At 42.2% G+C, this 24,789-nt stretch overlaps 1 protein-coding gene across 2 annotated transcripts in view; it reads right to left on the bottom strand.

The window, feature by feature from the left end:
• The window catches only part of KCNH6 (potassium voltage-gated channel subfamily H member 6), a 152,595-nt gene extending 137,697 nt beyond the window's left edge, over window positions 1-14,898 (bottom strand). For both annotated transcript variants that reach the window (XM_060781315.2, XM_060781316.2), the window contains exon 1: window positions 14,555-14,898. In XM_060781315.2, coding sequence (XP_060637298.2) covers window positions 14,555-14,630 — 76 coding nt within the window. In that variant the 5' untranslated portion in view covers window positions 14,631-14,898. The remainder of the gene's footprint in view (window positions 1-14,554) is intronic.
• Window positions 14,899-24,789: the final 9,891 nt, after the last annotated feature.

Below are 24,789 nucleotides of genomic sequence, written 5' to 3'. Positions count from 1 at the left end.
CCCTCCTCATTCACTCAATGTCTTAGATGCACACATATTCTTACACTTCCTATTCAAAATATACTAACTCAGAGAGAGGATTATCTGTGAAAAGGAAACTCTATCACATTTCTAGTATTTAGTTACATTTAACAAGAAGTGCAAATTTTACTGGTGTATATCTTCCAGAATCAAGAGTATGTTGAACACAAAACAGAGAGAAAGCAGGCACGCACCTCCATGATCAACAACCCCCCCCCCTGTGTTGTCACTGTTTTAATTGAAAAAAAGTCTGATTATCAATTTAATTAGAACACTGGTAGCCTAACCTCAACTATTACAAATGTCAGTGAATCACACCCAAAAGTAAAATTCTTCTATGGTAAAAAAAATGCAGCAGAAAATATCATATGACCCTCTAGATGTTGTTAGATCGTAATTCTCATCAACCCTCACCATGGCCATGTTAACCAGACCTGCTGGGAATTGCACTTCAGCCACATTGTGGGAGCCACAAAATTTCCACTTCTCTTTTAAAGATGGTAACAAGAATGGAAGCCTGTTGAACTCATTGGAACTTTCTTTTCTCAGTAAAGATTGGGCCATGAAGGAGGAGGACTGGGCTGTATGCCAGCAGTATCTTGATAGTGCTAACTTGTGTCCCGTTAAAGTGTGCAATGCTTCCCAATTGGTGGGAAAGTATTCACCTCCAGCCTACATCTGTCCTCAGTGTGCTTGGAAAAGCCTTTCAACTTGGCAAGTCACTAGAGTCGTGATCACATGCTCTCCACAACAGATCAGGATGTGAGGATCTAAATAGAAACATGCGTAAACGTTTGGCAGTTCTGCATTTGTACCAGAGTCCCAGAAACTCTTTTCAGTGCCAGCGGCGCTCAGCTCTGGAATGTGTGAAGTGATCTGAATGAAGAGAGCACCTCTCAGCTGGGGCAGATGACAGAGCCTTTCCCCCAGCACTGAGTCATCACCACCACCAGCTTTCACACATCTGGGTGGAAAGGTTTCATGGCAGACAGCATGTGGTATCAAAATCTTGACCCCTACAGCATCTCTTTTTAAGGAAATCAACTGTTAGCATTTTGCAAGAACTGGTATGGTTTGTGTCGGACCAGAGTTTGAATCCTTGCTTAGCCATAGAAACTCACTGAGTGTCCTTGGCAAGTCACATTCTCTCAGAGGAAAGCAAAAGACAAACCTCTTCTGAATATATTATTGTGAAGGAGACCCCATGATATAGCTCCAAAAAATAGGAGTTGGAATGAAAACTCATAGCAATAGTACTCAATTTTACAAAAAATCTGCAGAATGAAAACTTGAAATGCTTGCCCTTGGCTTGCCTGATTACCCTTGCTAATGCAGCATTTAGATTTCAGTAGAATGAAAATCTGGCTTCCTGTGTTGGGCAGGAGCAAATTCAAGGTGCAGGGAAGCTGGTAGGGAAACTGCATCGCAGATGGATGCATACTTTCTGTGTAATCAGAAATTAATTAAGGAATGTGCTAATAGTTCTCTTTCCAAATAGCCTCTTGGTACCGAGTAATTTTCTACAGTTGCAGCCAAACCAGATGCTAACACATGAGGCAATCATGCACAGAGGGAGGAAGAGTGCCATTGCTCAACTCTGCTCTCAATTAGCCTTAGCATGCATAGTTCCTATTTATTATTTATTACATTTAGGACACATTGTTGATGCTCATAACAATTTTGTGAGATCAGTTATGACTGAAAAGCAGTGACTAGCCCAAGATTACACAGGCTGTTTTGAGATTTGAACCTGGTTTACCCAAATCCCAATTGCAATCAATATAAACTAATCATATTGTGGAGATGGTAATCATGTAGCTTTCCAGATGTTCTGGAACAATCACTAGCAAGGCATACTAGGAATTGTAGACCAACATCATCTGGAGGGCCATATAATTCTTACCTAAATATCCCTTTTTTATCTACTGTTATCTGAGGGCCCTTCCACACAGCCATATAACCCAGAATAATCCACAATATCTGCTTTGAACTGGATTATCTGAGTATCTATCCTTGAAGTGACTGAGTCTAAGGCATGGAAGGGGCCTTGGTGTGAGAGAAATTACAAAAGGAAAGGGATATTTGATTTTTGGAGGCCATCTTCCATATATTTCTTTAGATACATATTTAATTCATTCAACTGTTTCAAGTACCATTTCAGAATGACATACAGCAATCAGCTACTTATGAGTAGACTGTTTGGGGTGTTTGTAGGAGGGTTTTTGATAGCTAAAAGGCATGGTTGGTTCAGAAGAATGTTGATGCTCTTTGAATTATTGTAATAATCATGTAATAATAATTATGTTTCTTTTTATTTATTACAGTATTTATTTGTTGTTTTTATGCCCACAAGGGCTTCCAAAGTGATGCTCAATAAGGGAAACCTTATTCAAAAAACAGATTCAGATATTGATTGATTGGTTGGTTGGTTGATTTTTAAAAATTGAAAACCAACACTCTAAAAAATAGGTTTCAGAAAATTGTAAAGTGCATTTTAAAAAACAGATTTAAGGACTAAAGACCATATAAAATGATACCACCCGTCTGCATTGCTGGAATACCAAAGGGAATAAATTTTAACTGTTTCACAATAATTGCTCTGCTACAAAAAAAGACTATGTTTTTACTCTAACATCTTGAGACTGTGGAACAAAAGGGAGACAGAGATCTCAAATTCGGAACATGGTTATACTATATTTTTCTATAAACATAATTTATTCTCTTACTTCAGGAAATAAGCCTGACTGCTCACTGGAGGCAAGGACATTAGCGACAAAGATGAAGTCCTTTGGCCACATAATGAGAAGACAGGAAAGCTTGGAGAAGACAATGATGCTGAGAAAATGGAAGGGAAAAGGAAGAGGGGCAGACCAAGGGCAAGATGGATGGATGGTATCTATCCTTGAAGTGACTGGCTTGACTTTTAAGGAGCTGGAGATGGCCACAGCTGACAGGGAGCTCTGGCGTGGGCTGGTTCATGAGGTCATGAAGAATTGGAGGTGACTGAATGAATAAACAATAAAATTTATTCTCTAAGAATAGGTGGATATACAGATATAGGAATACAATATGGAAATTCCTATGGGATTATTATGCATGTAGAATCCTATTAATAGAAGGATTTTCCCACCAGGAAGGTGGCACATTTGGGACAGCCTTATGATATGTGGCATAAATGCACTACATAGTTGTACCATTTAACTACTATAGCTCCATCCTATGAGATCTTGGGATCTGAGGATTGGTAGGGCACTTTGATATCTCTGCAAGAGAACTCTAGCATTCTATTTCAGGGTTAGGGTGCTAGATTCCTTGGGATGAAGCCATGACAATTAAAATGTTATTGAACTAAACACAGCTTGGTTGTGTAAATTTTATCTTAAGACACATTTGTATTTGATGAATCAAGATGGTTGACAGGAAACAGGCCATGTGATTTTTTAATTTTTTTTTGCCGTGTCAGGAGCAACCGCTCTTGTTGTGAGAGAATTGGCCGTCTGCAAGGACGTTGCCCAGGGGACTCCTGGATGATTTTTGATGTTTTATCATCCTTGTGGGAGGCTTCTCTCATGTCCCCGCATGAGGAGCTGGAGCTAATAGAGGGAGCTCATCCGCCTCCCCCCGGATTCGAACCTGCGACCTGTCGGTCTTCAGTCCTGCCGGCACATGGGTTTAACCCACTGCGCCACCAGGGGCTCCATGTGAAATATGAAAAGTTTTGTACCAAAGCGAGTGGTGGTGGTGTGTGTGTGTGGGTGGGGAGGTCCTGCTCTAAGCAAGGACCACAGCTGTGCTTACTTAAGGACATTCATTTTTAAGCCAGACCCCTTTCTCCAGGGCAATTGCAGCATACAGTATGTGTTCCCACTGCCCATTCAAATGCATTGCCGCTGCAAAGAAGCCAGCTGGACTCAGCTCCACGTATCTTGGCACAGGCACCAGGAGAGGATTAGGTTGCTTACCAATATTTCAGTGAATTAGAGCTTAAAGTAGGATGGATGGGTGAGGGAGCGGGCAGCTGCGTAGTTATGTCTATGAAGGGGCGGGAGAGAGAGATACTGGTTTTTAAGTTGCCAATGCAATTCTGTTTACAGGGAAACTGAATCAAAAGTACTAGATTGTAAATCATAGACAACGGATCTTGATTTTTTTGTGCTCAAATATATCTGTACATCTATATAAATATGCTGCTCTGTATTTACAGTATATCAGGCACCCTATAACAATTTAAAAAACAATGGGCTGGGGAATCATGGGAGACAAATGAAGCAGCCTGCTGGGCATACGAACTTTCTCTTCCTAAACCTGTTGCTCCTTTACCAGCTAGGTACAACCAGGATGGTGTCTTTTCTCCATTAACACCATTTCTCCACTCTCCCAAAGCTGGGTTTTCTTTTTTCTCTCTCCCTATGCTTTTCCCCTGTTCTACGATCAATTCTGGGGAACAAACAGAATTTAAATCTTGTGGTTTCAAATCCCCACTTGACTTTCCTTGGACATTCTTATAACATGTCCCCTCTCTGAAGCTAATTTGGCCGGAGAGAGAGAAAAAAACTCTTTTGAGTTCCTCTAGACATGACTTGACCATTTCAGGGTCATGAAAAGGCCCCCCCAAAGTCCCGAACAGACTCCAGAGCAGGAGTGAACAAAGGAGGCTCTCTAGGTGTGGTGCTGCAGCTGTCAATAGCTCTAGCCTGTATAGGTGATGGTGGGAAATACTGGGACTTGCAATATCTGGAGAGCCAATAAGGAACTTGCCCACTCCTGTGATAAGGAATGAACAAGCTGGTACGGTAAGAGATGGTATCCTGAGTCCAAGCTGTGTGAGGCTTCAAAGGGAATGATCATAAACTTAAATTACGAATGAAAATAAGTTTAGTGAGAGTTATGGCTGTTGTAAAATGTACGTGATATGTTTCCATAAGCATGCACACATAAACTTTTTCATTACCACATCCTACCCTAGACCAACTGACATTTCCAGAGATTTTTGAAGAATTTCCCCTTACACAACACACAGCAGTACTCCAGTCTGAAAGTATCTAAGACTATGTGGACATACATTAGTTATTATCATTGCTGGTGGACCAACCTGAACTGTGCAGAAGTACTGTATCTCTTGTAAACATATTTTTATCTGATCAAGAATAAATAGGCATAAGCATCTCCAATGAAGGCATCCAAAAGGGAAATGAGAGAGACTTCATAGGATGCCTTCAGCAAAATTCTCCCAATAGCAATTATTAGGCTCGATGGAATGTCTTCTTCCTCTAATGTGGCATCTACCACACTTCACTGAATGTCAATTATAAATTACCTTTCTGAAGTTGATGCTCTGACTGATACCCTTCTTGAGGCAACATAGTGTTTTTCAAGTTCAAACTATTCTAGCACACTGGATGTCCCTATTTTTTATTGTTTTAAACTATTTTGGAGTACTATTTTCGTGAGAGTTTGCTATAAAATGCAAATACTATTGCCACCATTGCAGCTACTGCTACAAAACCTGCTTAATACAAGTCACAGTAGGTAGGCTACTAAGAGGCTCTCACTGCTTGGAACATCTTATTGATGTTCAACCACCCTGGCTCCCAGCCAAGTTCAAAATAGAAACCAAAATGCCTGTCCTTATCTTTCAGACCTGTGCACCTTGGGACATAGATGCCTAAAGGAACTTCTTAGTACTTATATCAGTCTGTGCTGCAATCTTTGGAGGGTGTTCTCCCAGCTGCTTCAGTGTCCCAAGATAAGACACATGATGTTTCTGTACAGGGCTTTCTCTATTACAGCATTCTTCCTCCACAGAAGTTTGCCTGATGCCTACTCTAAAATATGTCTGGTGTCATGTCAAGAATGTTTTTAAAAATCCAGGCTTTTCAACTCTGAAGATGACATGTTACTAGTGGTATTGTTTGATATATTTTATTTATATCGTTAGGGTTTGTTTATGTGCATGATGTGCATTTATTATAATGTCACAATTTACTGAAATACATATTTACTGAATGGTGGTACAAAAATAAACAAATATTATGTCTTGAAAAAGAAAAAAGATCAGGTACAAGACAAAAGAGTGTCATCAAAATATAGTGCATCTATAAAGTGATGCTTATCTAGTATTTTTAAGTGCATATCCTTGGGGCTAGGTTCAAGAAGAAAGAAACTTTTCTTACCGTTGTAGAACTCAAGACCTTGAATAAGGTCTGGTATGCATTTATTTCTTTATTTACTACATTTATATTTCACCCCTGAGGGGGCTCAAAGCAGTGTCCAACATAATAATGGCAAAACTCAATGCCTAACATATATGTGAAAACCAAATCACAATATCTAAACAATAACATATAACTATGAATTAAAATAATTAAAATGATATTAAAACACGAAACATAAACAACATTAAAACATTAAAACATATAATTAAAACACCTTAGTATAAACATTAAAAAATCACATAACCCAAAATCATAGCCCGAAGCCATTCCAATTGTCAATTGCACATATTGTCTCTCATCCCCACCAACTGCACCTGCGAAGGATGCGGGACTGACTGATACCCTTCTTAATATCCATGATGGTTTATAGAGGGAGATGCATTTGGACAGGTAAAATGGGCTGGAACTGTTTAGAGCTTTATAGGCTAAAGCCAGCACTTTAAATTGTGCTCAGTAGCAGACTGACTGGCAGCCATTGGAGCTGATGTAACAGGGGTTTGTATGTTCCCTGTACGCTGCTCTAGTAAGGAATGTGGCTGCTGCCCGTTGGACCACTTGGAGTTTCCGAACAGTTTCCAAAGGCAACCCCACATGCGTGTTGCAGTAGTCTATTCAGAATGTAACAAGCATGTGGACCACCATGGCCAAGTCTGATTTCCCAAGGTACAGGCGCAACTGGCACACAAGTTTTTTTTTAACTGGCACACAAGTTTTGATTGTACGAAAGCTCCGTTGGCCACCACTGAAACCTGGGGTGAGTGATGAGTGATGAGTCCAGGAGAACTCCCAAGCTGTGAACCTGTGTCTTCAGGAAGAGTGTAACTCCATCCAGCATAGGCTGTAACCCTATACCCTGTTTGGCCTTACGACTGACCAGGAGCATCTCTGTCTTGTCTGGATTCAATTTTAATTTGTTCGCCCTCATCCAGACAGTCACAGCTGCCAAGCACCAGTTCAGGACCTGAACAGCCTCCTTAGCAGCAGGTGGAAAAGAGTGATAGAGTTGGGTGCCATCTGTGTACAGATGACATTGGACTCCAAAACTCTGGATGATCTCTCCCAATGGCTTCATGTAGATATTAAACAACATAGGGGAAAATACTGAGCCCTGCGGGACCCCACAGGACAAAGGATGCAGGACCAAGCAGGTGTTCCCAGGAACACACTCTGAAAACAATCTTCCAGGAAGGACTGGAGCCACTGCAAAACAGTACCTCCAAGAACCATTCCCATGAGGTGTGCCATAAGGATACAGTGGTCTACAAAGGCTGCTGTGAGGTCCAGGAGAATCAACAGAGACACACTACTCCTGTCAAGTTCCCTACGCAGATAATTCACTAAGGCAACCAAGGCTGTTTCAGTTCCATGACCTGGCCTAAAGACAGACTGCATCAGATCCAGATAATCCGTTTCCTCCAAGAACATCTAGAGTTGGGAGGCCACCACACATTCCAAGACTTTGCCCAAAAAGGAGAGATTGGAAACTGGCTGCAAGTTGTTCAACTGAGTGTGATCCAGTGATGGTTTTTTCAACAGTGGTTTTATGATGACCTCCTATAGGCCCACTGGAATTTTGCCTTCTCATAAGGAGGCATTAACTACCACCTTTACCCATTTTGCCAACCTCCCTCTGGTCTCCTTTATCAGACAGGATGGGCAGGGCTCTAGCATGCATGTGGTTGCCCTTGCCTCTCCAAGGATCTTGTCCATATGCTCAAGCTGCATCAATTGAAATGAATCCATTAAAACCGGACAAGCAATTGCTTGAGTTACATCTTCAAACACTGCCGTTAACATGGAAACCAAGTCAGAATGCATCAGCGCAACTTCATCCGCAAAGAACCAAGTAAATGCTTCACAGTGAGATGCCGAACGGTCAGGGATCCCATCTTGTGAGATGGGATTTAACAGCCCTCTGATCATTTGAAACAACTCAGCTGGATGGTTCTTGGCGGACACAATGTTGGCCACAGTGAGAGATCTTATTGGAGCTTCCACTGCTGCGGCATATGCCCTTAGGTAGGCACACGGCCGTGTTTGGTCTGACGCACAGCAAGTTAAATGCCACTCGTGCTCTAGTTCCCTCTTCACACACTTCATTGCTGCCAGCTCCTTGTGGAACCAAGGAGGTTCCTAGAAACCCACCTTCTGAACTCATGTGATGAATCATCACTTCATTCTGCTAATGTTACAAGCTTTTAATTCCATAAAGAAAGCCCCACAGATAGGTATCAAGTTGGGAAGATTTGAAGTTTCATTATCAGCAGTTGCCAGGGCACCAATTACATCTTTCTGTTTCTTCAGGTATTCCCATAAGGCTGTATAATTCTATAAAAACATTCTTTCCAGGAAGTAGCTTGACCATAAGTCCTTAGTTGTACAGATCCCATGAAAGCAAACACACAAGATTTATATAGGACCATAGGATTACCACTGTACATACGCATATATAATGTGAAGGAGTGTTTGAAGATCAACATTATGGATTTTTATATTTTCCATGGGTAACTCAAGGGTTATTCTACAGATTGGGGAAAGCACCAGTGTTGCTTCAGGGTAACAACTTGCCCCGGATACGCCACCATATTTCTACCCAGTCATTCAAAAAGGTCAAAAGCAGTGCCATGGCAGAGAGAGTAGAGGGATTGGTGCATCTTTAGGTTCTCTCAGAACAGACTACAGTCTCACATTTTGCGACTATACTCACAGTAGAGGATGGTTCCCTTTTGATAAGAGTTAAAGAACATCACTTACATTGACGCATGGATAAATCAAATTACTAAAATTTCTATACTTATACATTACTATATAGGATGTTTTACCATCCTTGTGGGAGGCTTCTCTCATGTCCCCGCATGAGGAGCAAAAAACATCCAGGCATCCCCTGGGCAATGTCCTTGCAGACGGCCAATTCTCTCACACCAGAAGCGACTTGCAGTTTCTCAAGTTGTTCTTGACACGACAAAAAAAAACAAAACTATATAGGATAAATTTGCATAATTTATGTACAACATGCCCCTATTTCTAGGGTTGCCTAATTTGAACACAGTCATACATATTTTGGTTTCACATTAGATTACTCTAAGTTGTTCTACATGAGAATGTGTCTAAGAATGCTTGGAAACATTAAGTTGTCCAAAGAACTGCAGCCAGATTGTTAACTGGGACTGGTTACAGGAGACACATGATTGCTTTGTTTCAACAGCTCCTCTGGCTGTCAGCCTGTTTCCAAGTCCAATCATTGTGCTGGCTATGAACAATAAATCCCTATATAGCCTATGTCCAAGCTATCTAAAGGATAGTATCTTCCTATGTGGGCCTGAATAAGATCTCTCAATCACATTACACTCACAGGTATGTTCAGTGGGAATGCTAGAGATGACCTTATTTGTGGTTGTTCCCAGGCTTTGGCACTCCCTTCCTAGGGGAAGGTGAAGACCTTTTTATCCCAGCAGGCTTTTGAGAATTGGTTGTTTTACATGAAAAGAGCATTTCTTGATGTATTTTGCTGTCTCTGTTCTTTGCTTTTAAACACACGTGATTCTAATTTTATATGGTTTAGAATGGTTTTAATTTTATAGAGAGTCGAATATATTTTAGTTGGAACATTTCTATATTTTTAGTTGCATGTGTTTTTACTGTTATTTCTTTGAAAAATATTGCAAACAGCCTTGAATCCATGTATAAATGAAAAGGATATGTATAAATAAAGTAACAGAATCAAATGAAAACATGGGATCTTTATTGTGAGCCAGAGATTGGAGTCTGAAAAAACTTTACAAATAATTCTGAAAGTTATTTTTTTCATCATAACTTTGACCGGACCACACATGTCTTAGAGTGATTCTGCACTGTAAAATGAATGCAATTTGGCACAATTTCAACTGCCATGCTTCAATGATATGGACTCATGGGAGTTGTAATTTTATAAAGTATTTAGCTGTATCTGACAAAGAATACTGATGCTTCACCAATCCATAAATCCCCAGATTACATAATATTAAGAGAAGCCAGTTAAAGTTGCTTCAGTTGCATTATTTCTACAGTGTAGATGCACACTTATGTCCCATGAAAACATTAGCATCACCTCTTACCCACAGCATCTGGGCTGTCTAGTTTTCCTAGAAGCTTTGCTGCTATTGCCTCAAATGCTTTAACCACTGCTTGGAGGTAAAGCTGGACTTTACCTGATCAGGGCACTGAGACAGAAAGACAACCTTTCTTCATATAGTGCAGGTCATTTGGCTCTTATCTTTAATCAGTGACCAAAGAGAATAAAAGATATACTGTTTAAATGTCTAGCTTTTAAAATATCTTTCAAATGTATCAGTATTCAAGGAGTAAAGTGTTTAAACCTGTGTGACTTCTGGCTGTGCTACACTTCTGTGACTTATTTCTAAATAGGCATGTACAGTCCAGTCTCCACATTTGTAGGTTTGATTTTTGTTGACTTGTTTAAAATGTTTTCTCTAGGAATTTCTAGTTCCTCTCTTGCGACTCTACTGTCAACTGCCTGAGGACTAAGTGAATCTTAAACAGATCATTTTAATCTATTTGAACCTTTGATCAGATCTGCAAAAGTTGACCAGTGGAAATTGACCATGAAGTTGTGCTGGAAGTCCTACAGATTCCTAGAAAGGCATTATTTCAAGAGGAAAAGCTAATTTTTGAATTCATGTTTTCCCACATTTGTGAAATCCTGCATCTCCAACTCCAGCATATGGCATTGAGGAAGCCAAGAAGTAGTAACCAACACTATTGCCATGGAAGAGAAGCTACTTCTCTGTAGAGCCGTAAAATAAAGCATCTTATGGTGTGAACATTTTCCAAATGAACACACTTGCTTGTTCGTAGTATCAAAAGCAAATGGGAACTACTACAAATGCAGAGTTGACATGTAAGTCAGTCAACACTTGACAGTATTATTCAAACACTAGTAGACCAGAACTTGGGGTAATATTCTTTTCCAAGCACAACTGCTAGAATCCTTTAGCTGGAAAATCAATGGTGGTGCTGCCTGTGGGGTTCTGGGAGTTCTGGTTCAAAAAATATATTTCTCACAGTCTGTGCCAGAGTCTGTTTAATCCAACAGGTCTCCTTTAATGGCTCATAACAATGAACAGCAATGCATAAAGGGCACTAGGAGCGCAACTAGTTATTTTTGAACCATTTAGATTCACCCAAGCAAACTTTTCAACAGGAATTATTCTAAATTAAATGGGACAACTTGATGGTGAAAAAACATACATAGGGAAGACTGCAGAATAAATCTATGATTTACATGCATGAACTGATGAGAAAACATTTTGGATTGAAGTGAGTCTGGTTTATGTACAGTATCTTTGTGTGAATGCACGTACATGTGTGCATGCATTTGTTTTTTCCAATATCAAAACCTGGGAAAGATAGTGTTATTTAATATACAGTGCCTGAGTTACAAAAATGCATCTTAGAAATTACTAATAGTTAAGAATGGGGATAAGACAACAGAAGTGAGAAAAATCTACCCCTTGGATGGGGAAATTCACTCCTGAAAGAGTTATCACGGGGAAAAGGTGTCTCTGCTGGACCTTTATCTTCAATCTTTGTTTCCACAACGAGCCATTTTTTTTCCAAAATCCACTTGTCACAGGAACAGAAAGTGAGGTGAAATCATCTGAACAGGGGCACAGACAGAAAAACAAAGGCCACAGGGATTTTAACTCTTCCCTATGTTCTCCAAAGCTATAAGATAGATATAGATATAGATATACTTAATTGGTTGGAGTTACACTTAAAAATGTATCTGCTCTGACATATACAAATTCAACTTGAGAACAAACCTACAGAACTTCTCTTTTTTGTAACTTGGGGATTGTCTGTATTTATATTTCGAATAATAACTTTGCATTAAATGCATTTAGAGTTATTGTATACATTTTACAATTCACCTTTGTGCTTTTTATTGGTTGTAGTCAACAACAAATCCAACCTATATATGGTCTATATGTCGGTCTAATCTGTTTTGGCAGTAATTTGTGCTAATGGATGTAACTGCTCCCAGTGGCCCTGTGTTCCATAGGTTTAATTGTGGTTATGTGAAAAAGCAATCATCCTTTGTCAGAAAGAAACCTTTAGTCTATCTATTTCATTTGGGAAGAGATGCAAATAATTGATTAGTGTGCCAGTAGAAGCTGCAGTATTTCAGATAAATAGCATTTAGAGAGTTATGTAAGTTCATATGGAATTTTGTAACTTGTATTCTTATTAACCTCATAACATTGCTGTGAATTACATTAGGGTAAATGTGGTGTTAGAGAACAACCCCCACTGTTGCTGCAGTAGTGCAGTTTTGAATCTTGGGGTGCAATTGATGCAGTTTGGTTCCATTTTAACAACTATGGCTCAGTGCTATGGAATTGTAGAATATGTAGTTTAGTGAGGCTCCAGCACTCTTTAGCGGAGAACGCTAAAGTGTAGATGGTCCCATCATATCTCTCTTTGAGTGCTCTATGGTATCAACAATGTGGTGTTGGTGGTGAATTTGAAGCAGGCTCAATCGGGCAAGTGAAGCTTGCAATGAGGAAATCCAGATTTCCTCAGGTCATCTTATATAGAAGTTTGCTATAGTGAGAAGGTATACATATCTTGCAGTCCACTAATGTAACTTGAGACCTATGCATTATCCCAGGAATGGGCAAACTTTGGCCCTCCAGGTGTTTTGGACTTCAACTACCGGCTGTTAAGAATTGTGGGAGCTGAAATCCAAAACACTTGGAGGACCAAAGTTTGCCCATGCCTGCCTTATCCCATAGAGATTCCCATCATACTACAGGTATGATAACAGCAGTCCTCTAGATTGTAGCCAATACTTTATCTGGACTTTCAAGTAACCAGAAATTGGTCTAATAGAATATTTATTTAGCCTATTTTTTTCTGCTCAGTGCAATCCTATTATTATTATTTAAAAGCCTGAGGTTTTATAGGTTTAAAATTATGTAAGAAGAAAAAAGAAAATTAAGAAATTTAAGATCGTCTGGGGAGGCCCTGCTCTCGATTCCGCCTTCCTCGTAGGCACGTTTGGCAGGGACGAGAGACAGGGCCTTCTCATTGGTGGCCCCTTGGCTATGGAACTTCCTTCCCAGGGATATTAGATCAGCCCTTTCCCTCCTGACCTTTTGGAAAAGAGTAAAAACCTGGCTCTTTGAAAGCACGGCGTAATTGGACAAACACAGTATGATGAAATAACGAACATGGAATGGCTTAGCCGATGTAAATAGATAAGGAGTTGAACTGGAAAACATTGATTATTATAGTTTTAAGTGGTTTTATATGGATTTTATTATGGATTTTTATTTTATTATTATGTGATATTAAATGTTTTTAATTGGTATGTATGTATGTATGTATGTATGTATATTGTGGCATCTAATTATTGCCAAACTATACGCTGCCCTGAGTCGCCTTCAGGCTGAAAAGAGCGGAATAAAAATGCTGTAAATATATAAATAAATAAATTTGAGTTTTGCGGGGGGGGGGGGGAATTATATAAACTTCATCTTAGTCCAAGAGGGGATTCCAGGGTGGTACGCATACAAACTGGAATATAGAGTTAAAACAATAAATGTGCTTCTTAATGGAAAGTTCTGCCTTATGGGATGATTCTAACACACCACATTTTTTAATAGTGGAAAATATCAGGGTTGAGAGCATGACAAAAATAGCAAACAAACAAACAAGCAAAAAAAAAACTAATTTGCACTAATTTCCACCATTCTAGCCAGCAAATTTCTGGAATAATCATCCCTTTTCTTCCACAAAACCCCAAGGAACCAGCCTTTTTTTTATTTTAGAGAGACACACAGAGGGATTTTTTTAATGAAAGTTATCCTTCTCTCTCCCCCTGCCCCATCCTTTAATCCCATACATTACCTTGATAAATCCCAATCGCTGCTCTAACAACATCAGTAGGTTTTGTTCTAGGTTTGTACATGTGGGGAAAACTGACATTTTCCCTTTTATATATATAAAAAAGAATCTAGTATAATGTTGTGTGTGTGTCTGGCCATTTCCGAGGAAGTGGGAAATCCCAAATTGCCCGGAAGTTTGAACAAGAAGTAACCCAATCACTCTCCCAAGCAATTTTGCCAGGCACCCAGGCGGTCTCCACATTTGACATCATTATTATTGGCAGGCGAAAGAATGGAGACTCCCCTCGGATTCGAGTTTGGTTTATAAAAACACCCCAAACTCTGGCTAGTTCTGACCTTCAAGGGAAGCAAAGGCAGAGAGGGAAGGGAGGCAGAGAGGGAAAGGAAGAGAGAGGCAGCCTTACTCACTTTGCCCTTCGAATTTCCGGATGATTGTATCCAAGTAGATGTTCTGGGGGGCCACATGCCCCCTCCTGACAGGCATCTTGTCGGGTTTCCCTTCGCATCCAAGGCTTCAACGAGGGAAAGAAAAGTTCGGCTTCGCACAAAGAGCTCCTCTTTGGGGGGTGGGTGCTAGGCTCTGTTTTGGGGACTCCCTGCAGGGGAATGGGGGGCTTTTCCTGCAGGGCTGGGCGGCCCCCCGGCTCCTGTCGCCCTGCTGCTTTGGAGAGCCCCTCCTTCCCTCCTTCTTCCCCTCCTCCTCCTCCTCCTTCTCTTCGAGGCTCCCTGACTGGGCGGCCAATGCAATGCCATCAAAGGCACGGGGAAGGGGAGGCGGGGCGGGGCCGGGAAGGGAAATGAAGGGAAGGGAGAGAAGCCCTGGGGGGAACGTGGAGGGGGGGGGGCGAGTCCCGGGTTGGTGCCGGCCTTTCCCTTTCCATAATAACGCTCCTGCTGCTTAGTCATCAGGGTCCCATTCCCTGCGGAGAAGTCTGGTCCGCAGCAACAGCTGCCAAGCTGACAAGAGGCAGGAAGAAGCACCTTTCTGGCCCTCTCTTCAGGGAGGCTCCCTAGAACCTGAGGGAATGGGCGGGAAGGGCGAGACCATTGCTTCAAGCAAACCCCCTCGGAGCTCTGTCCATCGAGCCAATTCCCACACGTCTGGTTCCATGGAGCCTCCTGAAGGAAGACAACTTCCCTCTGGTTCAGCAACATTGAGCCAATTCCCTCAGGTTCAGGTCCATGGAGCCCTCAAGTTCCTGTCCATGGAGCCTCCTGAGGGAAGACAAGGTTCAGCTCCATTGAACCAATTCCCTCAGGTTCAGGTTCATTGGGCCAATTCCCTCAGGTTCAGGTCCAAGGAGCCTCCTGAGGGAAGACAAGGTTCAGCTCCATTGAGCCAATTCCCTCAGTTTCAGCTCCATTGGGCCAATTCCCACTGTTCCGGGTCTGTGGAGCCTCCTGAGGGAAGATAAGTTTCTGGCCAGTTGAACCAATTCCCTCAGGTCCAGGACCATGGATCTTCCTGAGGGAAAACAAGGTTCAGCTCAATTGAGAAAATTCCCTCAGGTTCTGGTCCATGGAGCCTCCTGAGGGACGACAAGGTTCAGCTCCATTGAGCCTACTCCCTCAGGTTCAGCTCCATTGGGCCAATTCTCACTGTTCCAGGTCTGTGGAGCCTCCTGAGGGAATATAAGTTTCAGGTCAGTTGAACCAATTCCCTCAGGTTCAGGTTCATTGGGCCAGTTCCCTCAGGTTCAGGTCCATGGAGCCTCCTGAGGGAAGACAAGGTTCAGCTCCATTGAGCCACTTCCCTCAAGTTCAGGTCCATCAAGTCCTCAAGTTCCTGTCCATAGAGCCTCCTGAGGGAAGACAAGGTTCAGTTCCATTGAGCCAATTCCCTCAGTTTCAGCTCCATTGGGCCAATTCCCACTGTTTCAGGTCTGTGGAGCCTCCTGAGGAAATATAAGTTTCAGGTCAGTTGAACCAATTCCCTCAGGTTCAGCTCCATTGAGCCAATTCCTTCAGGTTCAGGTCCATGGAGCCTCCTGAGGGAAGACAAGATTCAGCTCCATGGAGCTTATTCCCTCAGGTTCAGCTCCATTGGGCCAGTACCCACTGTTTCAGGTCTGTGGAGCGTCCTGAGAGAATATAAGTTTCAGGCCAGTTGAACGAATCCCCTCAAGTTCAGGTCCATTGGGCCAATTTCCTCAGGCTCAGGTCCCTTGAGCCCACAAGTTCCTGTCCATTGAGACTCTTGAAGGAACAAATTTTCCCTCCACTGAGCCAATTCCTTCAGGTTCATTTCCATGGAGCCTCCTGAGGGAAGACAAATTCCCCCAGATCCAGGTCCATTGAGCTAATTCCCATGGTTCCAGGTCCATGGAACTTTCTGAGGGAAGACAAGTTTGCTCAGGTTCAAGTTGGTTGGATCAGTTCCCTGAGATCTAGCTCCATTGAGCCCATTCCCTCAGGTTTGGGCCCATTGAGCGCTCAAGTTCCTGTCCATGGACTCTCTTGAGGGAATGCAAATCCCCACCTTTGAGCCAATTCCATCAGGTTCATGTCCATAGAGCCTCCTGGGGGAAGACAATGTTCAGCTCTATTGAGCCAATTCCTTCAGGTTCAGATTCATGCAACCTCCTGAGGAAAGACAAATTTGCCCAGGTTCAAGTGGGTTGGGCCAGTTCCCTAACATCCAGTTCCACTGAGCCAATTTCCTTGGGTTTGAGTTCATTGAACTCTCAAGTTCCTATCCATGGAGACTCTTGAAGGAATACAGATTCTCACCCTTGAGCCAATTCTCTTAGGTTCAGGTCCATGGACACTTCTGGGGGAAGACAAGTTCACTCAGGTTCAGGTCTATTGAGCCAATTCCCTCAGGTTTGACCCCATTGAGACCTCAACTTCCTATCCATGGAGATGCTTGAAGGAACTTAAATTCCCTCCATTGAGCCAATTCTCTAAGGATTGGGTCCATGGAACCTCCTGAGGGAACACAAATTCCTGCCATTGAGCCGATTCTCTTAGGTTTAGGTCCATTGAGCCTCCAGAGCCTCCATTTTAGCTGGTATTGCACCACCACCTGACATCCATTGGGATGTAGCAGCCAATAATGAAAGGACCCAGGCAGTTACATCTCTGGCCCATCCTCTGTTTGGATAAATAATAATAATAATAAACTTTATTTATGTACCGCCCTATCTCCCCAAGGGGATACCTATCAGCAAGCCAATTCCTTAAATCAAGAAATAGCTTCCTAAGATTTATAGAGATACTTGTAAGAACACCTCAGCAAGCGAGAGTCCAAAAGTGGCAGGTTAAAACCTGGAATCTCAATCCATGGCTGATACTGGATGAGAAACCTCCTCCTGGGCACACAGAAGATTGGGTGACTTGGAAGGCACTGAACAGACTGTGCTCTGGCACCACGGGATGCAGAGCTAACCTTAAGAAATGAGCCACAAAGTGGAGTTCACGACATGCGAGTGTGGAGAAGAGCAGACCACAGACCACTTACTACAATGCAGCCTGAGCCCTGCCACATGCACAATGGAGGACCTTCTTACAGAGACACCAGAGTCACTCCAGGTGGCCAGCTTCTGGGCAAAGGAAAATTAGTACAATGCCAAGTTTTTAAGGATTGTTGAAGGCTTTCATGGCCGGAATCACTGGGTTGTTGTGGCCATGGCCATGTTCTAGAGGCATTCTCTCCTGACGTTTCACCTGCAAATATGGCAAGCATCATCAGAAGTAGTGAGGTTTGTTGGAAAATGGGTTTATATATCTGTGGAATGACCAGGGTAGGACAAAGAACTCTTGTCTACTGGTGCTAGGTGTGAATTTTTCAACAGACCACCTTGGTTAGCATTTGATGGCCTGGCAGTGCCTGGGGCAATCTTTTGTTGAGAGGTGATTAGATGTCCCAGATTGTTTCCCCTCTGTTGTTTTGCTGTTGTAATTTTAGAGTTTTTTTAAATACTGCTAGCCAGATTGTGTTCATTTTCATGGTTTCCTCCTTTCTGTTGAAATTGTCCACATGCTTGTGGATTTCAATGGCTTCTCTATGTAGTCTGACATGGTGATTGTGAGAGTGGTCCAGCATTTCTGTGTTCTCAAATAATATGCTGTGTCCAGGTTGGTTCATCAGGTGCTCTGCTATGGCTGATTTCTCTGGTTGAAGTAGCCTGCAGTGCCTTTCATGTTCCTTGATTCGTGTTTGGGCAATGCTGCATTTGGTGGTCCCTATGTAGACTTGTCCACAGCTGCATGGTATACGGTAGACTCCTGCAGAAGTGAGAGGACCCCTCTTGTCCTTTGCTGAATGTAGCATTTGTTGGATTTTCTTGGTGGGTCTGTAGATAGTTTATATGTTGTGTTTCCTCATCAGCTTCCCTGTGCAGTCAGTGGTTCCACACCTGAAATATTGTGCCCAATTCTGGGCACCACAATTCAAGAGAGAAGTTGACAAGCTGGAATGTGTCCAGAGGAGGGCGACTAAAATGATCAAAGGTCTGGAGAACAAGCGCTATGAGGAGCGGCTTAAGGAGCTGGGCATGTTTAGCCTGAAGAAGAGAAGGCTGAGAGGAGATATGACAGCCATGTATAAATATGTGAGAGGAAGCCACAGGGAGGAGGGAGCAAACTTGTTTTCTGCTTCCCTGGAGACTAGGACACGAAACAATGGCTTCAAACTACAAGAAAGGAGATTCGATCTGAACATGAGGAAGAACTTCCTGACTGTGAGAGCCGTTCAGCTGTGGAACTCCCTGCCCCAGAGTGTGGTGGAGGCTCCTTCTTTGGAAGCTTTTAAACAGAGGCTGGATAGCCATCTGTCGGGGGTGATTTGAATGCAATATTCCTGCTTCTTGGCAGGGGGTTGGACTGGATGGCCCATGAGGTCTCTTCCAATTCTTTGATTCTATGATTCTATGATTCTTGACGTATGGCAAGAACACTTTTCCTCTGGGTGGATCTTCGTCTTGATCCTCGTGGCTTGTTCTTGGTCTTGCAGCTCTTCTGATGTCTGAGGTGGAGTATCCATTGGCCTGTAAAGCCCGGTTCAGTTCATCTTGGAGGAGGTGGGGTTCGCAGATTCATTTTGCACGGTCTGCCAAGGCTTTAATGGTGCTTCTTTTTTGACTTGGGTGATGTTTGCCTCTAGAACAGGGGTCCACAAACTTTTTAAACAGAGGGCCTGGTCACATTCCCTTAAACTGTTGGAGGGCTGGATTATAATTTGGAAAAAAAAAAAACATGAATGAATTCCTATGCACACTGCACATATCTTATACACAATACAATAATTAAAATGAAGAACAATGTTAACAAATATAAACTTATTAGTATTTCAATGGGAAGTGTGGGCCTGCTTTTGGCTGAGGAGATAGGATTGTTGTTGTTGTTGTTGTTGTTGTTGTGTGCCTTCAAGTCGTTTCAGACTTGGGTTGACCCTGAGCGAGGGCTGGGTAAATGACCTTGGAGGGCCGTATCCGGCCACCGGGCCTTAGTTTGAGGACCCCTGCTCTAGAACATGGCCATATAGCCCAAAAAACCCTACAACAACCCAAGTTTTATTTATTTATTTATTTATTTATTTACTGTGCTTATATACCGCTGTTCTCAGCCCGGGGGCGACTCACAGCGGTGTACAACATAGAGAGGACAGGGTGCAAATTACAAGACACAATCTAAAATCAATCCAGCAATAACAAAAGCATCGTCATCAACAACATCAACAATATCAATATCAATAATACAAAAAGCCATTCGCATCGTCTCATCGTTAAACCACAATCCAGTATCATATTCCGTTGTTCCATTCCTGTCGTCATTACCAATTATTGCATTTCTTGTTCAAACGCCTTCTTGAACAGCCATGTCTTTAATTTCTTGCGGAATATCATCAGGGAAGGGGCCAATCTGATGTCCACAGGAAGGGTGTTCCACAGCCGAGGCGCCACCACCGAGAAGGCCCTATCTCTCGTCCCCGCCAGGCGTGCCTGTGAGGGCCTCCCCGGACGATCTCAAAGTCCTCATGGGCTCATAGGCCGAGATGCGGTCAGATAGGTATCTTGGGCTGGAACCGTTTTAAACTTTGTGGTTCTTCTATAAGTTATAACTTTGTGGTTTTTCTATAAGTTATAACTGTATTCTCAATTCGCTTCTGTCAGGATAAATAAGATCAATGTATCTCTAAAGTTCCTGTCCACGGAGCCTCCTGAGGGAAGACGAATTCCCTCAGGTCCAGCTCAACTGAGCCAATTTACTCAGGTTTCTGTCTATGAAGACTCTTGAGGGAACTGAATCCTCTCCATTGAGCCAATTCCCTCAGGTTCAGGTCCATTGAGCCTCCTGAGGGAAGACTACTTCCCTCAGATCCAGTTCCATTGAGTCCTTTTGCCTCAGGTTCGAGTCTATGGAGCTTCCTGAGGGAAGGCCACACATTTCCTCAGGTCTGCCTCCTGAGGGGCAGAGGGGCGCCTCCTGAGGGGGGGCAGAGAGGTGTCTCTGTTATTATACTTCCAGAGAGGGAGAGCGGGAACGCGCCTGTGCCCCTGCCGCCCGCTTTCCCAGCTGCTCCTCCTCAGGGGCGAGGCCTCCAACCGCCCGCCACTTATTTTCCCTCCCTTTTTTTCTTCCTGAGGCAAACGAAAGCCGGCGCTGTCCCCAGACTGTGGTGCTGAAGCGCCGCCCGGCCCAAGAGCCCACCCGCGTCTCTGGCGGCCGAGGCGGAGGCGGAAGGAGCCGGAGAGCCGCGGGCGTGGGAGGAGGAGGAGGAGGAGGAGGAGAGGGAGAGGAGGAGGAGGCCCACGAGTTGATTCCCACAAAGAGTGGAAAGTATTATAGCACAATGCATTCAAGATTCAGTCAGTTACACAGTTCTGTTTTTTATTTTTGCAATGAGAACCAAATATTATTAATTTTTTTTGCCTTTGCAGTCATAGAATCATAGAATCCTAGAATCTAAGAGTTGGAAGAGACCTCATGGGCCATCCAGTCCAACCCCCTGCCAAGAAGCAGGAATATTGCATTCAAAGCACCCCTGACAGATGGCCATCTAGACTCTGTTTAAAAACCTCCAAAGAAGGAGCCTCCACTACACTCCGGGGCAGAGAGTTCCACTGCTGAACGGCTCTCACAGTCAGGAAGTTCTTCCTCATGTTCAGATGGAATCTCCTTTCTTGTAGTTTGCTCACGACTTAGCCATCTATATATATATAAATGCTCTGTGCATAATGAGTACCTTAAAAACAAAAGAACCAACGAAATCACACCAAATTTGGCAACAAAACATCTCACTACACAAGGAGTGACCATCACTCAAAAAATTATGATTTTATCATTTGGGAGTTGTAGTTGCTGGGATTTATAGTTCACCTATAATCAAAGAGCATTCTGAACTCCACCAACGATGGAATTGAACCAAACTTGGCACACAGAACTCCCATGACCAACAGAAAACACTAGAAGGGTTTGGTGGGCATTGGCCTTGGGTTTGGGAGTTGTAGTTCATCTACATCTAGAGAGCACTGTGGACTCAAAACAATGATGGATCTGGACCAAACTCAAATATAAACACAGATGGAGTTTTGGGGAAATAGACCTTGACATTTGGGAGTTGTACTTACTGGGATTTATAGTTCACCTACAATCAAGGAGCATTCTGATGAAATTGGGGCAAACTTCCCACACAGAACCCTCATGACCAACAGAAAATACTGTATTTTCTGGTGGTCTTTGGTGACCCTTCTGACACAGCTAGTTAAAAATATATATGTATATTAGCTGTCCCCTGCCACGCGTTGCTGTGGCCCAGTCTGTGTATATGTGTGTGTATTTGTTTATATGTGTATACAGGGGCAGCTCAACTCATTACGCAAAATAAGCATTCGCAGTATAGTTGATTTTGCCCAGGGGCGCTCTTGAGGCGCCCTTGGGGGAAAATAGACCTTGACATATGCCAGTTGTAGTTACTGAAATGTATAGTTCACCTAAAATCAAAGAGCATTCTGAACTCCACCAATGATGGAATTGAACCAAATATGGCACACAGAACTCCACAACGAACAGAAAATATATATCAATGATTGGTTGGGGGGGGGGGGCGCCGAAATAGTTTGCTTACCGTTGAAAATTACCTAGGGCTGTCTCTGTGTGTATATACGAGTGTTTGAGTATATATGGGTTGCTGTGCATATATGAGTGATAGTCATTCGTTGGCCTGATAGGTGTACTGTGTCCAAATTTGGTGTCAATTTCTCCAGTTGTTTTTGAGTTATGTTAATCCTACAAATGAACATTACATTTTTATTTATATACTAGCCATCCCATGCCACACGTTGCTGTGGCCCAATCTGGTGATCTGGAAAATAAAATAATGAGAAAGTGTTGATTTCTAATATATGTAATTTGTTTATGCTTGTGGGTAAACAGTATTTCTTGCTGTTTCTTTGTCTGTGTTGATGTCTGGTTCGCCTACTTTGGAACACGCAACATATAATTGTCCTTCTTTAGGGGTCCCTTCCAAATCTATGATACCTTCTAGTGTTTTCTGTTGGTGATGGGAGTCCTGTATGCCACGTTTGGTTCAGTTCCATTGTTGGTGGAGTTCAGAATGCTATTTGATTGTAGGTTAACTATAAATCCCAGCAACTACAACTCCCAAATGACAAAATCAATTTTTGAGTGATGGTCACTCATTGGCCTGATAGGCATATTGTGTCCAAATTTGGTGTCAATTCGTCCAGTGGTTTTTGAGTTATGTTAAACCCACAAACAAACATTACATTTTTATTCATATAGATTAGCCATCCCCTGTGTGTGCATATGTGTAAATGTGTGTGTATTTGTTTATATGTGTATATGTGTGTATATGTATCCTGAGGTTTTGGACTGGATGGCCCATGAGGTCTTTTTCAACCCTTTGATTCTATGATTCTATGATTGATTCTATATGTAGTTTTGAACATGCGTTGTAATGTATTTTTGTTGTTTGTTATTTTTGTTTTTAAAGTCTTTTTAAATCTCTTCTGCTGTGTTTTTCAGTGTTTTTATGAGTGAGAGTCACTCGTTGGCCTGATATGTGCATTGTGTTCAAATCTGGTGTCAATTTGTCCAGTAGTTTTTGAGTTCTGTTAATCCCACAAACAAACATTACATTTTTATTTATATAGATTAAAATATTTAAAAACTATCACTCCTCAAAGCTTCCTCGCCACACATCCTCCTTATAACCAATGGTTACGTTTTGTTCAACAATGACATGGGGAAGCCCTCTTCCCTCTTGCAAATTAAGGCAATGCTTTCTCTCCCCTGGGGGACTTCTCAGACAAGCAGGCATGGATTGCTTTTATTAAGTTGAAAAAAGAATTGATTGAAACCTTCTTCCTAACCAGCCCTTCAAAGATGGATCTGCAGACAGTCTCCAAGTTTCAAACATCCAACTTACAAATGACTCATAATAAAGAACAGGGCTGAGACAACAGAAAGTGAGAGAAATCTACCTCTCGGAAGGGAAATTCACTCCTGAAAGAGTTATCATGGGGGAAAGTGGTCTCCACTGAAGCTTTATCACCAAGCTTTTCCCATATTTTTCAAAATCCAATTGTCAAAGAGACAGAAAGTGAAGTGAGATCCTCCTAACAGGGGCACAGACAGCAAAACAAACACCACAGAGGTGTTAACCTTTCCCTATGCTCTCCAAAGATAATATATATTATGCAAACAACTCATAGTTAAAAATGGGAATGGGACAACTGGAAGTGAGAGAAATCTATCCCTCTGAAGGGAAATTCACTCCTGAAAAAAACCCCATCTGAGATCTCGCACCAGGCACACTGCCCTATTCATCCTTCTCACCCAGGGTTTTTATACTTTACAGTTTTAACTGGCCTTGCTCGCCCTGCTCACCTTACTATTTTATTTTATTTTCATTTCCTGTGTTTGTATTAATTTGCTCTTTATTTTTATTTGATGTTATTATTTGCTGTGTATTTGATTTTGATCTGTTGTAATTTGTTGGGCTTGGCCTCATGTTAGCTGCCCCGAGTCCCCTTTGGGGAGATGGTGGTGGGGTATAAATAAAGTTTTATTATTACTATTATTATAAATGTCAACATAGGGAAAAGTTGTCTCCACTGAGCCTTTCTCACCAATCCTTGTTTCTACAACAAACCAAATCTACCAAAATCCAATTATCACAGGGACAGAAAGTGAGGTGAAATCTTCTGAACAGGGGCACAGACAGCAAAGCAAACACCACAGGGTTGTTAATCCTACCCTATGCTCTCCAAAGCTTGCTCCCCCCTCTCTCTATATATTCATTTTAATCTATATATATATATATATATTTATAGAGAGAGAGAGAGAGAGAGAGAGAGAGATTATATATCTCTATCTATCTATCATCTATCTATCTATATTCATTTTAAAAGTGTAACTCCATAGATAGATAGATAGATAGATAGATAGATAGATAGATAGATAGACAGATAGACTAGCTGTCCCCTGCCACACGTTGCTGTGGCCCAGTGTGTTGATCTGGAAAATAAAATAATGAGAAAGTGTTGGTTTCTAATATATGTAATTTCTTTATGCTTTGTGGGTAAACAGTATTTCTTGCTGGGTTGTTGTAGGTTTTTTCGGGCTATATGGTCATGTATTTCTTGCTATTTCTTTGTCAGTGTTGATGTGGAGAGTGT

This window comes from Anolis sagrei, chromosome 6, assembly GCF_037176765.1.
Source record: "Anolis sagrei isolate rAnoSag1 chromosome 6, rAnoSag1.mat, whole genome shotgun sequence".
Taxonomy (NCBI): Eukaryota; Metazoa; Chordata; class Lepidosauria; order Squamata; family Dactyloidae; genus Anolis; species Anolis sagrei.
Note: the sequence above shows the minus strand (reverse complement) of the source record. Positions and strands in the feature narration are given on the sequence as shown.